This window comes from Muntiacus reevesi, chromosome 5 (genome assembly GCF_963930625.1).
Source record: "Muntiacus reevesi chromosome 5, mMunRee1.1, whole genome shotgun sequence".
In the NCBI taxonomy this organism is placed as follows: domain Eukaryota; kingdom Metazoa; phylum Chordata; class Mammalia; order Artiodactyla; family Cervidae; genus Muntiacus; species Muntiacus reevesi.
The window spans coordinates 111,323,126-111,340,139 of NC_089253.1; the positions used below are offsets into that span (position 1 = coordinate 111,323,126).

Sequence of the window (17,014 nt, forward strand, 5' to 3'; positions counted from 1 at the left end):
AAACTATTACATTTAGAATGGATAGAAAACAAGGTCCTACTGTTTAGCACAAGGACCTATATCAAGTCTCCTGGGACAAACCACAATGGAAAAGAATGAAAAAAAGTGTATATACATGTATAATTGAGCCACTTTGCTGTATAACAGAAATTAACAGTGTAAATCAAATATTCTTCAATTTTAAAACAATTTAAAAAACCCACTATAGTAGCAGTACAAAATTATAAAGCAACATGAAGGACTTCTGAAGGAGAAGAAAAGATGTTAAGTTTTTACAGATTCAGGATCAAATTTGAGCAGAGTGTATCTGAGTTCAGTTACTCACTGATATTGTAAAACACTCATGGTGGGATATGAAAGGATAAAAATCTCCATGTAAGAAAGAACTGGTTCATAATTTTAAAGGTAGGAATACCATCAGTAACACTGGGGTACAAGGTGAAAAGAAACACTGAGTTTTTTTTATTGAGGTGAAACTCACATTAGTGATATCCTTTTAAACACTGAAGATGTGTATTATTTCTTACATAAAGAAAAATTAAATTAGGAAAAAATAGATAAGAAACCACAGGGCACTGTACCATTTATCTAGGAGGACCAAAACTTTCACAAGTTTCATCAAAGATATTTACGAAATTCATATTTTAAAAAGCCAGAATGGATTCTATAACCTTTCTGATTCTGTTGCATTTAAACCAAGGTTAGGATGGTGGACTGGGCATTTAGAGTTGGCTTCTCTTATTCTAAATCTTTAGAAATGACAAAAATATATTTTTGTGAATAATTCCTAAATACTGCTAGAAAATAAGAAGACAAGTCATCATATGTTCCAATCATTCAGTACTTGCTGAAAGCTTATAAGCTGAGAGAGTACTACTGGAAAAAAACCACACTGGAGGGAATAGACATTAAAGGCAGAAATAGCCTAGGGGCTATATGAACCTAAAAAGCAAAGATGAATGCTACTAGAGTAGCTCTAGGACAACTGTTAAAGGGATTGGTTAGAAAACTGTACTTGAAACAGCTGATTACGCAACTCCTTTAATCCATGATTAGCAGGTTACAGAAGATATCTGTATCCAGTTTGAAGTGATAAAGGTTTAGGTCGGAGAAGAAAATAGTGCCCCAAATTTGATTTTAAAAAAAAAAAAAAAAAGTTCCCTCTGGCCCTAAGAAGTTCTGAATTCCAAAGAGGATAAACACAAAGAGACCCACTCAGACATATTATAACCAAACTGCTGAAAGCTGCAAAAAGAATCCTGAAAACACGTAAGTATCAAGTACAAGGGAACAACAATACAACTAACGGCTAACTTTTAATCAGAAATAATAGAAGCCAGAGGCACTGTAACCACACAGTCAAAGTGCTGACTGGGTAAATGAATGATGGCATCTCAGCTTCATGCACAATCAGAAAGCACCAGAGAGAACTCAAACCAAGGACTATGACCGGATGCCCTCCATTCCTGCTATCAGTTAACACTGTAGCAGAGGTACCCGGACAGAAGAAAAGCATAGTGAGTTCTTAGGAAGCTTCAAAACCACATCTCCTCCTCAATTCAATGTGGTCAATATAAACTACCAACTGGTTTATTTATTTATCTTCATTAAGCAAAAAAAGGATCCAATAACGGAACACTCTGAAAATAGAGCTCTGAGAAGTGACTGCCTTAACAGATATTAAACAACACTAAAAGGAGTAGAAGTGAATGAATGCATGAACATCCAACCACTGGAACAGAATAGAAAATCTAAAAACAAATTCAAATCCATGTGGGTTTTTAGTATAAGATGGATATGGTATTCTCAAATAAGTGCACAAGACGTGACCTAGTCAACAAAACATAACCTTCTCTGAATAATTTAGGATTGGAAAGCTTTTTCCAACTACAGACAAAATGCAGAATCCATTAAGCGTCTGATTAACTTTACAACAGAAACAATGAAAATGTCTGCATGAAAGAATAAAAAAAAGATGCAAACACAAGTGACAAAATGAGAAAAAATATCTGCAACTATCGTATCATACCACGAGGGTTAAATTCTACTATATAAAGAGTTCTTAAAAATCCACATTTCAAAAATGCTAAGAAGCTACCAGAAAACAACGGGCAACTGCTTCTATGTCCCAGAATAAGCAAAACAGAAACAGCTTGATGAGGGCACATGCCACATCTTTTTCCCTTGATTCCCCAGGCCTGGCATATAGTAGAGGCTCAATAAGTATTTATTGGATGAGTTTTATAACTGATGGCTTTTATATTCAGTCAGAAACATGACCATTTTTATAAAATTAATGATTTGAAACATCCTAAAGAAAGAAGTAATTGGACTTAATGTTCCTAAAATTAGTGACAGTGGAAACTAAGTTATTTCTAGACATTTCAACAGAAGGCATGGCTAGAGAGCATAAATTATAATGAGTAAATGACTTTAATGAACTCACACGAATGTCTCGTCTGTTGATGAAAGGAAATCCAGTATAGGAAATAAAGTTAGCACTGTAATCTTTAAAATCAAAGGACAACAATATGTATAAATTAGGGATGTGATAAAGGCTTACTCATTGGAGGCTTACACATAAATTCAACACAATATTCAGTCAAAAGAAACTTGCATTTACCTTCTACCATATTACCATCTTTCTGAAAAATTCTCTCTTCACACCACTGACAATGGATTAGGTATTGAATCTTCTTGGCTGTTTCATCTGCAGAAGTTGGCCCCCTCAAAACTCTCACAACAACCAACACAAAATGTTCCAGAGCCACTGCAAACAGTACTTCTATGCCTTTGTTACATCGGGCTGCAGCTCTGGAAAAAAATTTTTATGTTATTTTGGGAGCTTATCATTTTCCTTTATTTGGCATTATATTGACCATATTAACTTGGACAGTCATACACTACGGAAGGGTTATGGGAAAATAAGAAAAATTTAACTCTTAGTAGCAGTGCTTTTAAAAGATATATAAAAAAGTGGCTATAAAAGATATATACTATATACTATAACTTTTACACAAACTGAAACACAAGAAATTATAGGATGCTTGGCAGGCTTTTAGTAATTACACATTTTCCTTTATGATATCTTCTCAATATTTTTTGACTTCTAATGTCACCTTTGTTTCTTGTCATCACAACCATCTTTCTTTCTTTTTACCTACTTTTTTTTTAATTAAAGCTTCTTCCAAACAATGCATGCTTACTGAGTACTAAATATGCAGGGAAGTATGCTAGCTGCTGAAGAGCTGGTAAAAAATGAATAAGCAAAGTCCTTGCCATTACTACGTTTATATACTTTTGTATTAAATTCCACTTGGTACACCATTTATGTACTCAGTTTTCCCTCTACAGTTGTACACTAACTTAGTCTGTATGTACTGCTTTGAATTTGCTATTACATTATAAACATTTTAAAGTATGTACAGTAGTAGGTCCTTGGCATGTACCAAGTGAACATCAGAGGTTTTAGTTATTTAGGAATAATCCTAAAGGTCTATGAAGTCTAATAATCTGTATTTTTGCTGAGGTAAGAATTTTCAATCTAAATGCTGTGAAACTGGTGCTGGGGTTAATGACAGAGCTAGCTGTAATGATCTGTAATCTTAAAATTCATTGAGATTATATTATTACTATTCCTCTAGCATAACTTTATGCATAAAATGGGTGCTCAAAAGTCTTCCTTTCTTCAAATGTTTAGAAAGTCTGATGAGAAACAGAACTTTTTGTTTTACAAGTGAGATCATTTCACAGAATCAAATTTATAAGCCATCATTTCTTTCAAACTACATAAAGAAGATAAGATGAAATAGCCATTAAATAATGATCATTTCTAAACCTAAGATAAATTTTTGCTTTTCTTTTTTGTGGTACTATCACCCTATCTCTACCCTATGTTTGCTGAAACAAAATGATTTGAAATTAACTTTCATTTTTTCTTACTACTTTATTTAAATAACATTTTAAAGTGGAGAGTAAACGGTTTTAGGCACAAGCTTTTAAATAAAATTCTAACATACAACGTAAGATTTCAAGAGAAAATCAAGATCACATATACAAAATACAGAATTTGTATTTTGTGCATATTTTGAAGAATGAAATAAGCACTTCTTGCAGTGTTATTTCTTTCTGTCACACACTCAGACGTACAAAGGACACTGCTGCCCCTTTGGTACCTTGCCACTGCAGCTACAACAATCCTCGCGGCTAGCTCCTTGTAATACTCAGTTCGGACGATATTACAGCCGTAGTGACGCCGGGCCACGTGTTGTGCCTTGGCATATAAAGAGCTGATGTCTGTAGAAGTCACTGATACTATGCCAAGGTTTCTTATATTTCTGAATGCAGAATCAAGATAGTTCACAGATGTTCCAAAAGGATCTAGGTGTCTAAAATCAGAAACAATATGGACATATTTAAAATCATACTAGTATCCAAAATCATACCACTGCCATATTTCTAATGATAAAGTTCCATGGATTCAAAAGTACTTCATAAATCTGTTTTAAAAACATAATTATGTTTTTAAAGTAAGCAATAAAAGGATCATATGATATCTTAGACACGTGAGAATAAAACATGCTTACAGAAAAGCTGTCATCCCCAGGCATTTTACTTCAAATGCTATAAAATGCTCTTAGGCATTCCTTAAGCCAATGCCAAAATACTGTATTAATTTAAATAAATAGACAATAACAAACTACCTTAATTTTTAACGGCCCCCTCTCTACCCTGCCTCCCTTCAAATCCAAATCAGTTTAGAAAGTGACAGAAAAAAATTTTCACTTACATGAAATCAAAAGATCTCAGATGCATTAGTACATTGGCATCCATTTTGGTCACCTTGATATTACCAAGGTTTTCTTCTCCTTCTTCCAGAATGTCGTCCCTTTCTTCTTGTTCCTGACTGTCCACAACTACTTTCAATTTGTTTAAATGGCAGTTCTCCTGAATCAACGTCACAGAGTTTTCATTCAAATCATTAATTGTAACCTTGACTGCATTTCCCAGATGTTTTGCCCATTGTAATCCCATTATCCCTTAGGAGAAATTGGGAGAAAAATGGGTTTTTAAATTACAAAGAATAAGAACAGTATAATAAAAATAAAGAATATAATTTTGTAAATAACAGAAATAAATGTTTCAAAATCTTAGTATTTTCAAAAGTAATTCTTATTCTACTTTCTCACCATAATGCATCTTAAGATTTACCACAAGAAAATGTATCCTGTAGATTTCCATTAATAGTTATTAAAAAAACTGTTCTATAATCCATGTTAAAATAAAATACCTATGTATGTTCTTTTTTTAGGGTTTGACAGGATTTTTTTCCTTTCTTCTTACAATGGAATACTTTTTTTTCAAACAAAATCTTACAGAGAAATTCAATATACAATATGAGTAACAGTGGGGTTACTCTACTTGAAAGGAAGATGGGAAGCTGGAATTCATCCTGCTGAAGCTTTAATACACCAAAATATGAAAACAACGTTCCCGGACCAATGCTTTTCAAATACCGCACGACAGCATCACTGTGAGTGAAAAACAACTTTGTATGTGTAAGCAAATGATCAACAGGAATTGAAACCAAGAGGGCCCTCTCACATATTTTCTATCCCTATTGGATTTGAGTCATAAGGGACATTCACTGCAAAATGGGAGATGGTGACACAAGCCTAGGCAATACGGAATAGAAAACCCCCCGATTTACTGAAGTATTGACCACCTCCATACATATGCCTCATTAATGTAAAAAATTAACACCTATTATGTGCCATTGTCTACATTTATTTTCCTGTTCTTAAGATAAGCTTGTGAAATAAGTTCTAATATCTACATTTTAGAGATGGGGAAACAAGCAAAATGACTGCTATGAGTTTTATTTAAGTTTACAAAGGCACATTAAAAAGGAAGGATGAAAAGATCTTCCTAAACAATAATTTTAATGTTTCAGGTAAAAAAAGAGGATTAGTTCATTGCAGTATTATTTATAAGAGCCAAGACAGGGGCACAAACGAAGTACACATCGATGGATGAATGAATAAAAAACATGGGGTATATATATATACCCAACAGAATACCATTCAGCCATAAGCAGAAGGCAATCTTGCCATTTCAGACAACACAGATGGACCTTGAAAGTATTGCACTAAGTGAAATAAGTCAGAGAAAGACAAATACTGTATGATTTAAATTATACATGGAATCTAAAAAAAAAACAACCCAAATCACAGAAATGGAGATCATATTTGAGGCTGCCAGAGGAGGAGACTGGAGGCGTGGGAGAACTGAGTGAATGTAGTCAAAGGGGACAAACTTGTCGTTATAACAGAAATATGTTCTGGGGATAAAATGTACTGCAGGGAAATTATTGTTAACAATACTATTTATGTGAAACTGACTAAGTGAGCAGATCTCATCAAAAAGGGGAGAACATCTATAACTATGTGAAGAGATGGATTTAAACTTTTTTGATCATTTTACAATACATGCATATAGCTAATCATTATGTTGTATACCTAAAACATATGCAATGTTATACATGTTGATTATATCTCAATAAAACTAGAGGGGGAAAAAAGAAAATAAAATGACTCCACTGTTAAGAAATATATATAGTATCTGGTGTAGGTATGCTGCTGCATGTTAAGTCACTTCAGTCTTGTCTGACTCCATGAGACCCCATGGACTGTAGCCCACCAGGCTCCTCTGTCCACAGGATTTTCCAGGCAAGAATACTGGAGTGGGTTCAAAGCTCTCTTCCAAGGGATCTTCCTGACCCAGGAATTGAACCTGCCTCTCCTATATCTCTTGCACTGGCAGGTGGGTTCTTTACCACTAAAACCACCTGGGATAGACATTTAATAAATATTACTGAATGTAAAACACAAGGGTGGGGGAAGATTGTGTGAGGGAAAATGGTGGGAAATAAATCTGGAAAAGTAGATTGTGATCAGATTATGGAGGATATTAAATTGCAATCTGAGAAGCTGAACGCTAGGCAATTAAGATGCATGACTTTTCTGACTGAAGAGTAACATTATCAATTCAGTGTTTCAGAGGAAAAGCTGTTTGGCAACAGCATGCAAGACAGATTAGACAGATATAACTGCTAAAAATCACTCTATTGGTGGATATGGAATGAAAAAGAGTATGAGTCACAATATAAATGAAAAATTAGAACAGATCCATAGTGGATTGTGTGGAGATAGTGGTGGGAAAAGGAGTAATAAAAAAATGATTCATATTTAAAATCTGACCAACTCAGAGGATGTGATCACCTTAGAATTGTTACTTCATCACTTTTACCATTTCTACACTGACATATTACTAATGATGATGATAGTAGTAGTCGTAATAATACAATAATGATGATACTGAATACTTTTATTACATTTGCTATATACCAGATACTGTTCTAATTTCTTTACATGTATTAATTTCCAAATCTTTACATTATTTTAAGGTAGGTACCTTCTTTTGGATAGATAAGCAAATTAAAGCATAATTTCTTGTGGTTAGACAGCTGGCGCGTTATAAAGCTGGGGTTTGAATGCAGTCAGTCTGACTCCACCGCCCATGCTTCCAATCACTACTTCTCTCGGAGGTGACGAACTTAAGCAGAGCTAGGTCATGCTTTCATCCTATTGGTACAAACTTCCTAAGAATACACTCCTATAACTTTTAAGCAAAACTTGGATAGGGTACAAATAAATGGCTTTTTAGAAATTTTCTACATTTTCCAATCTTTTCTATACTGTTATGTCCTTTTGGGAAAAATGTTCTCAGTCTTTAAAATTTCACCATACTATCTAATTGCCTAATATGTAGGCAATGTTTACTGAGTCGCGCGCGCGCGCGCGCACACACACACACACACACACACACACACACACACACACACACACACACACACACACACACACACACACACACACACACACACACACACACACACACCAACCAAACACCAAATGCTTACTGCCTGCTGCAAACAAGTATTCTTGAAAAAAAAAAAAAAAAAAAAAAATCCTGTCTGAATTTGACCAGACCTGAACATTCAACTACCAATTTACAGAAATAGAGGAATATGTTATATGAACCACGATGATACGAACAGCAAAAATCTAGACTGTGGGAAACTCTACAGGACAAATGACCTCTTATATCAACAAATAACTATCACACATACACACAAAATGATGAAAAGGAATATAGATTAAAAAGAGATTTGAGACCTATCAAATTACTGAAATATTTAGTCTTTGGATTCTGACTTAAATTTTTTAAAAATTATGAAATAATTAGGTCTATCAAAACATTTGATGACATTAAAGAATTATTTTTACTTTTTTAGGTGTGATATGGTATATGGGTTTTAATTTTGAAAGGTCCTTATCTTTTACAGGCTTCCCTCATAGCTCAGTTGGTAAACAATCTGCCTGCAATGCAGGAGACTCCAGTTTGATTCCTGGGTTAGGAAGATCCACTGGAGAAGGGATAGGTTACCTGCTCCAGTATTCTTGGGCTTCCCTTGTGGCTCAGCTGGTAAAGAATCTGCCCGCAATGTGGGAGACCTGGGTTCTACCCCTGGGTTGGGAAGATCCCCTGGAAAAGAGAATGGCTACCCACTCTAGTATTCTGGCCTGGAGAATTCCATGGACTCAGTCCATGGGGTTGCAAAGAGTTGGACATGACTGAGTGACTTTCACTTCACTATCTTACAGATCCCATGGAAATATTTACAGATGAAATGATGTATCTGTTATTTACAGATATGCTTCAAAATAGAGGGGATAGAGTACAGGGCAATGAGTTATGAGGGAAAGTGCACAGGAATACAGATGTAAGACTGAGTGATGGATATAAAGGAATTCACTTATTATACACTCTAGTTTTGTATATATTTGAAAATTTTCCACAATAAAAAATTTGCCTTGCATTTTTTTATATAAAAATACTTTGCTTGATGTGATATCCATATACATTTCCTAAGAAAATATAATGTACAGCAAGTCCAGCAAGTATGTACAAACTTCCAATTATAAGATAAATAAGTACTAGGGATGAAATGTACAACATGATGATTAAATATAGGTAAAACTTGTATACAGGAAAGCAGAGGATAAATTCTAAGAGTTCTCATCACAAGGAGAAACTTTTTTTCTTCTTATGTATCTATATGAGATGATGGATGTTAGCTGAACCTATTGTATATGTAAACCAAACCATCATGCTCTACATCTTAACTAAACTTGTACACCCATACAGTAATGTATGCCAATTCTTTCTCAATAAAACTGGAAAAAAAAGTCTCTTCAGGTTCACATGATATAAACAATCCCTTAGTTCTCAAAATGGCTAAACAACAACAAGGAAAACATAAAGGGAAAGAAAAGATACTGTACAGATTTGATAAAGTGAGGTTCCAAAAAAGCTTTATCACTTACCAGTTGCTCCAAAGGCATCTAGACATTCCAAAGGTTTTCGCTCCTTAGCCAGAGCAGCCAGTGTACAGAATATCAGCTGCCTAGAAGAAGGATAATAATCTGAAATAATTTTACTGTACCATGGTTTCATCATTGAGGATTTTAAGAACAGTGAGAAAGTGTTCCTATTTACTGTGCAAACTACTTTGAAAAGAGACCTAATAACATACTCCTTACTTAATAGTACAAGAACTAAAAACCTGTGAAATTAAACTATTACTCAAATTGGGTTCTCTTAACAAGTATTTACTTTGAACAATGATTTTATAAATAAAACGTGCCACAGGCCCATCAGTCTGTTCCTTTAATTTTATATAAAGTTAGACCTACTTTACTTCAAGAAAAAAATTGATTTGGCAGAAAAATAAAACAATCATTCTGAGAAAATGCTAAAATAAATGATTTTCATTCTACACCTACTTTTAAATTTCAATATACTAGAACAAAAAGATTAAGAGAAGGTACATTTGTAATGAATTGAAGCACGTGAAGCATTCCATAACCCTTTTTTAAATTTATCTTACCGATTCAGTTTCATTTTGGGATTAAAATAGGAATCTGTTTTCTGAGGTACAGAATAGTTAGGACAAACTTGTACATCTGTGTCTGCCTCTTTCAAAATTTCTTTAGGTGGTTTAGCAGCAGAAGCTAAAATTTAAAAAAAAAAAAAGATTTCCAGTGAAATAGAAAATAATTATAAATATCAAGAACAACATAAAAAATAACCTTCCTTTATAATAGTTTCATGATAATGAAATCAGTTGAGTAGATGTCAAAAAAATCACCCAAAATTGATCTAATAGCACTGTCTATGGAAAAGAGCAGCATTCCGTTAAGTATTTGGTGAATTAAAGTTTATCAGCTTAAAATCTTAACTGTCTAGCACATCAATGTATCTGTATACCTAATTAAGGACAATTACCCTAAGATTGCGCCAAATCCTAAAATAACCTTTATTCATCAAACACTAAATTGTGTTTATAGAGGCTGGTTACTAAACACATATTTTATTATGGTTTAAATGTTAGAAAATTAACCTGTGTGGTTACGTTCCATTAGCTAGACTAAGAGTCACTAAGAGTCACTAAGATGACTAAGAGTCACTCTATTTCCTGAATATGCTTGACTTCAGAATATTTTTGTGATTTTAAATCACAAATAATATTCCAACAGCTATAAGCTAATATACAAAACCAATTATTCTTTCAATATACAATATAATCATTCTCCTATAAACTCAAATGAAATATTGATATATTTGTATGAATATATTTTAATTATTTAAGAAAAGAGATATAATAATATGTGGAGGGGATTAATTGAGATTATTTATGTTTTGATTTCTTGATCAAATTATAATCAGAATGTTAACTAAATGAGAACCATATTTCTCTTTCTATAATGCCACATAAAAGTAATCTTTCCTACTGTTATGTTACATATCTTTCTATAGTCACCCAGGTGTCAAGTCACATATCTCACAAGATTAGCCTTTCTCAAACCAGGTTCTGTGAGAAAATTAAGCCCTTCAAATAATTATTTCACTACTTTTTTCAATACTTAGAAGAATGGTCCAGAGTACCATTCTAGATGTATTCATTACATATAATGGATGTCTTAGGGCAGAAGGGCTTAATTCTTGAAAGGGAACTGCCTCAGTATAACAAGCTACTAATAACTTGATATCACTCAGGACTATAAATAGTCTTTATGTATCACTCTACTTCCTTTTTCCAGTATTTTTCAACAACAAGCATAACACAGTTACTGGTACAGAAGCCATCAGTAATAAAATCCTATTATCTTTCATTAAGATATCTACATTTACTGGGCATTAGCTGCTTTTTTCTACTCATGTATCAAATACATCTATTAAATTGAGAACAGTTTATACTGTTTATACTCTTGGGAGTCTCACAGAAAGAAAACAACACCGGATGGATTAGCGGTTAACTAAATGATTTGGTTAAGTCACAGTATTCTATCTGTCTGATGTCTAAAAATAATAATTAGACCACTGTTTAAGGATTTACTTATTAACATGTTAATGAGATTGCTCAACTTACCAGCAATATACCTGGATTTAGTCTCCCCTTTGTTCACATGGCGCCTGACATGTCCTAGCATATCTGTCCTTCTGGTGATTGTTGCTGAACAAATGATACAATGATAATGGGCGCCCATTTTACTGGATATCTATCAAACAGAGTATTTATTTTAAATACATAAAAAAGTTACTAAGACAATGAAATAAAAGTCTATTTAAGGTTGTGAATTTAAATATGTTAGAAGATAGGATTCATTTTGCCATGTGACTCTGAAAGGATCTTTATTTCCTTACCTATATTTACATCTGCTTTTTAATGTTACTTTACAATAGGTCACAAGTTTAATTTTTTAGTTTTTTCCCATTCATTCTAATCAACAATAACTGTATTCTTTCCTTCTATTAGCAACACTTGTAAGTGGTATGATACTAGCAGCAGTGTGTTGGCAGACGTTTAACTGTCTCTCCAGCAAAATAAGTCCCTCATTTGTAGTGTCTGCAGGTCTGTGATCTAAACACTCTACCACGGCCAATGTCAAGCTCCAACTGTGACATTTCAAGCTACCCATGTGACATCACTGAATGTGAATTAGGGAAGAGATGTGCAGTATCACAGCAGAGAACACGGCCGCTATGCAGACACAGTATATATATATATAAATGACGCAAGAGCACAGAGGTAGTAAAATAACTGGGAAGCAGTGAGTCGTGAGTATTCATTACTTTTGTTTTTAATATAATTTATTTACTTGTAAGTTCACATATTTTAATTTTTGATGATGGCCACATTTAACAACTGGCTCTCCAGATTTCTGGAAATCTGAGCTAGTGCTAGCATACTCCTAAGTGTTAGAGACATAATAAAAAGTCTGTTTTTCCAAGTAAAACGTTCTCATTTTTTAGTTCCTTATTTAGTTAAGCACAAGAAGACTTCCAATAGCTCTTTCCTGCTTCTGATGCCTTCTTACTCTTAACTCGCAATCACAGGGCAAGGACAGAACAGTCAAGAACATTCCACAATTTACGGCACTGTGGTTATCATACTCTAAATAGCTTAGATAGGGTTAATGGACCAAGCATTATCCTGACAAAGTATACTTAAGAAATGTTTTTCTCCCCCAATACTTTACTTTTTTTGTGTGGCCTGAAAGGAAAATTTACTAATAATGATTTATTAAGATAATATGCATTCAGCATAGTGTCACCATAAAATATTTTATAATTTGAATTCCCCAAAGGTTAAATGTATCTTAATACAAACACATGTACTTTTTAAAGTTACTGAGATTTCAGAAGTGTCTTCATTCTGTCCTTTGACAAATTAAGAGGAAGACCATAGGGAGGATGAGCATGAATCAACACATATTAAGACACTTACTAAACCACAGAAATTAAAAGCTCTTATTCCATGACCAAAATTTATTTTGAAAGAAAAGAAGTGCTTTCTACTTAAATATGTGGGTTAATTTTCCTTTTGAACATATGATAGCAGGTGACCTGACTGAAATTAAAAACTATAAAATGAAAAGTTCAATACAGCAACAATTTTCATACATTTCTTATTTTTCCTACTATGGTAATCTGAAAGCCCTTGAAAACAAAATCTTAAAGTAAATCTCATTGCTGAATATACACATTTTAGTCTTAAAGCAAGTAAAAATCATACTTCCTTTAGAGATAGCTAAATCTAAAAATAACAAATCTAACATGTGATTACCTGTTCTCCAATAATGTTTGGTTTCACTGGTCGACAAGGTAAGTGACAGATGCACATCCGGTAACCTAGAATGAAGAATTGCTGCTTGTCTTATCACTGCTCATCAAAAACTCAATTATTATTAAAATTATTACCAAATTTTATAAGAATAATGGGGATTATTCTTATATTTGTAATGTCATAATTTATCTGAATGAGACCACCTTGGTTTTATACATTTGTTATATATGACACGGTATATAAAAACATACACAAGAGATCTAGGTTCAGAATCTGGTTCTTCCAAAAACCTGTTATCTTGGATTAGTTATGTAGCTTCTTTGGGACTCAGTTTTATCGTCTCCTTTTTGCCATCTTGACTTTTTCTCAGGTTCATCTTCTTGCCTTATGCTGCGTTTACTATTACACAACCTCTTCTTCATCAATGATACAGCACTTAGTTCTCTTCGCGCACTTCCTACTTAATCTTTACAGATCCTCTTCCCTCTCTCATACTCTAAAATGTAGATTTTCTGTATGATGGATCTGCTACATAAATTTTTCTCATTTCCTGACTAACTTGAATGCCTTTCATGATTGCAACTATCGCCCCTATGAGAAGGAATCCCAAATTATCAACTCTATTATCAATTCATTTCTGAGGGCCAGATCTCTACTTCCAATTGCCTACTCAAGACATGTGACTGGTTATTTCAAAACTTATTGTCAAGGACTTCCCTGCTGATGCAAAGGATAAGAATCTGCCTGTCAATGCAAGGGAAACGGGTTCAATCCCTGGTCCAGTAAGATTTCACATGCTGCGGAGCAACTAAGTCTGTGCACCACAAGTTCTTAGCCTGAGCTCTAGAGCCCAGGTGCCCCAACTCCTGAAGCCTATGCTTCTAGACCCTGGGCTCCACAACAAGAGAAGCCATGGAACGGCAACAAGCAGCCCACATTTTGCAACAAAGAGTAGCCCTGCGCACAGCAATGAAGACCCAGTATAACCAAAAAACATTAAAAAACAAAACAAAACCTATTGTCAAGGACTAAATTTTTCACTTGACACTTGGACCAGCTTTCTTTTTTCACTTTTTTAATGAATAATAAAGCCTTCCAGTTACTCCTAACTCAAAAACTGTAAACCTATCTCTAACTTCCTTCTTCTCATACTTGTAGTTCAGTTCACTTTACATCCAATCATTTTTCTTAGCTGTATATGTTAAAGTGTCTCAGGACTCAGACCTTGGACCATTTCCTTTCCTACCTATATGTACTTTTAAGGTCATTCCATCCAGACTTTCAGCTTTAAATACCATCTATATTCTGACAACTCCCAAATATGTATCTCTAGCCCAAACGTTTCCAGGTTTATGTGCCCTCCAGGCTACCTCCACTAGATGCATCTCAACATCTGTATGGCTAAATCTGAAGACTTGTTCTTCTTTCCCACATCTAATACAGTCTTCTCCAGCTAGGTAAAGCATTCTTATTTTGTCCTTCATCTCATTTCTATTCCTTCAGCAGATCTTATTCAAAATATTTGCCAACTACTTTGAAGCCTGTTCACAAAGACAAAAACTATCATATTCCCCATCTACCAGATCACCATCACATGAAAAATGCAACAACCTAAAGAACATGACAGTAAAGAAATACCATGAACCATCAAACAGAAGAGAATAACTTGGAGGAGAGAGCAAAGATTAAACAATGGCTTAAATAAAGCAATTACTTAATTACCTTTGTAATTAAAATGAGATCTTTTTTGTTAAGAATTCAATATGGTTTACTATACATTCTTATAAATAATTAAACATAAGATAGTATGGCTTCTGAATTAGTCTCTAATTCACTTTTTCTCTAAGTAATTAGTGACAACCTTTTATCAATACTATAACACTAAGAAAATAGTTCTGGTCTAGTTCTGGCTTCTTTTTGGGGTATCTTATAATAACTGTTTCATTCAGTCTGGTTGAAACTCCAGATAACAACATTTCACAGTAAGTATACTTGCATAATCATATACAAATTTAAGTATATACATGCTTAGGGTTTTTTTGGGGGAGGGGAGTATTTTCATTTTTATCATAAATATTGCTATTTTCATAGTTTACCATGAAAATCTTTCCAAGCAAGCCAGTATAGATCTAAAACACTCTTCTCAATGGCCGCATAATATTTCATGGTCTGTATGTACCATAATTTATTCAACCATCTTTGATTTTATTTCCAAGATTTTGTTTCTAAGCACCTGCTGCAATGAACATTCTTGTACATCTTTGTCTATTGCTTCCTTTACTCTTAGCAGAGGGAATGCCTGGTGGAAAAATATTTTAAATTTTTTAAATTTTGCCAAATTTCTTTCTAAAAAAAGGCTGTAATATATCATCCATTGGAGAAGGGAATGGCAACCCACTCCAGTATTCTTGCCTGGGAAATCCCATGGACCGAGGAGCCTGGTGGGCTACAGTCCATGGGGTCGCAAAGAGTCGGACATGACTGAGCAACTGAACACATATAATCCATAATTCACTACCTCAGAATCTAACAATAAATCTCTCCCTAGGCAGTCTTTTAACTTGGTAAAATCGTGGTTTTTGTCCTTTAACTTCATTCATTTCTTCACTTGAATCCTCTTATTAAACTACTCCCTCAAATTGTGCCATTTCTGTCACTGTTGTAACTGTTTTTTCCCTCATTTCCATTTATCCAGAGTAGAGAAAGGCTCTGATTTTGATTTTGAATATTTATCTTTTATCTCACCATTATTCCAAAAACTCTCATTAACTCTGTTTAAATCAGCGGCAGGGAAAAAAAGAGATGTTATCTTCTCTTTTCCAATATTCATACCAGTTATTTTCTTGTTTTATTACATTTATTATACCTTCAAAACTATTACTGGAGTTAATCGTAGTTAATAAAAACTGTAGTTGCTCTAATAAAAAAAGGAAAAGTAAAACTTATGAAAACATGGTTCAGTAAGTAATGTGGATCTTCAGGACCAAGCCAAGTACCCAGCACAGAACAGATGCTTAATAATTGTTTTTCACACTAAACTACAGGTGTCATATCTACTGCCTAGAGAACTATGTGGTCTTTTATTAATAAATACATTAAAAGAGGGGCATTAAATCCTTCATAATTTTAAACTGAAGATACTTGATTATGTTGTCAGTAAAATTCCAAAATTAGTACCAAATCCTGAATTTCATTTACATCACTTTTTAGTAAACACAAAAATAAAACCTTCAAATTCCACAGAGACTTTCCAGTGTAAATTCTGAAGGTGACGATGAAGCTTATGACTATTACAAGCTCTGAATTTCTCCTTGGGGCACAGTGGACAAGCCTGTTTGTTTCCTGTTAATGAAAAAAGAACCAATAAAGCAGAGAATATACCAGCTATTCATGCTTAAATTTGACTACAAAAGAAGTTAACAGGGGACCCTTTCTCACCCTTGCCTCTCAAAACACATACATACATACATACACACACACACACACACACACACCCCTTAGATAACATCTTAACATTTATTAAAGTGAAGTCATTCTTGCCTCAGCAGTTATTTAACAGTAATTGTTTTAGGACATGGTCAGTGACTGATTTTTACCCCAAAACTCTCCTCTCTGTGTAGAGCTGATATCACTGTTGCTACTGGGTATGGAGAGAATGAGGAAATGATAAACTACATGACATCCCCCCAGGCGAAATGCCTTCCAGAAAGAATGTCATTTTGCACTTTGGGCAGGGGAAAAGGCAGTTGTCACACTTGCAGA

At 34.0% G+C, this 17,014-nt stretch overlaps 1 protein-coding gene across 3 annotated transcripts in view; it reads right to left on the reverse strand.

Moving 5' to 3' along the window:
* Positions 1-17,014, reverse strand: part of TRMT1L (tRNA methyltransferase 1 like) — a 38,674-nt gene that overhangs the window by 15,067 nt on the left and 6,593 nt on the right. For all 3 annotated transcript variants that reach the window (XM_065936202.1, XM_065936204.1, XM_065936203.1), the window contains 8 exons: positions 16,481-16,594; positions 13,253-13,317; positions 11,555-11,684; positions 10,013-10,136; positions 9,450-9,529; positions 4,790-5,039; positions 4,176-4,388; positions 2,624-2,814 (listed from right to left, as the gene is read on the reverse strand). In XM_065936202.1, the coding sequence (XP_065792274.1) occupies positions 2,624-2,814; positions 4,176-4,388; positions 4,790-5,039; positions 9,450-9,529; positions 10,013-10,136; positions 11,555-11,684; positions 13,253-13,317; positions 16,481-16,594 (1,167 nt within the window). The remainder of the gene's footprint in view (positions 1-2,623; positions 2,815-4,175; positions 4,389-4,789; positions 5,040-9,449; positions 9,530-10,012; positions 10,137-11,554; positions 11,685-13,252; positions 13,318-16,480; positions 16,595-17,014) is intronic.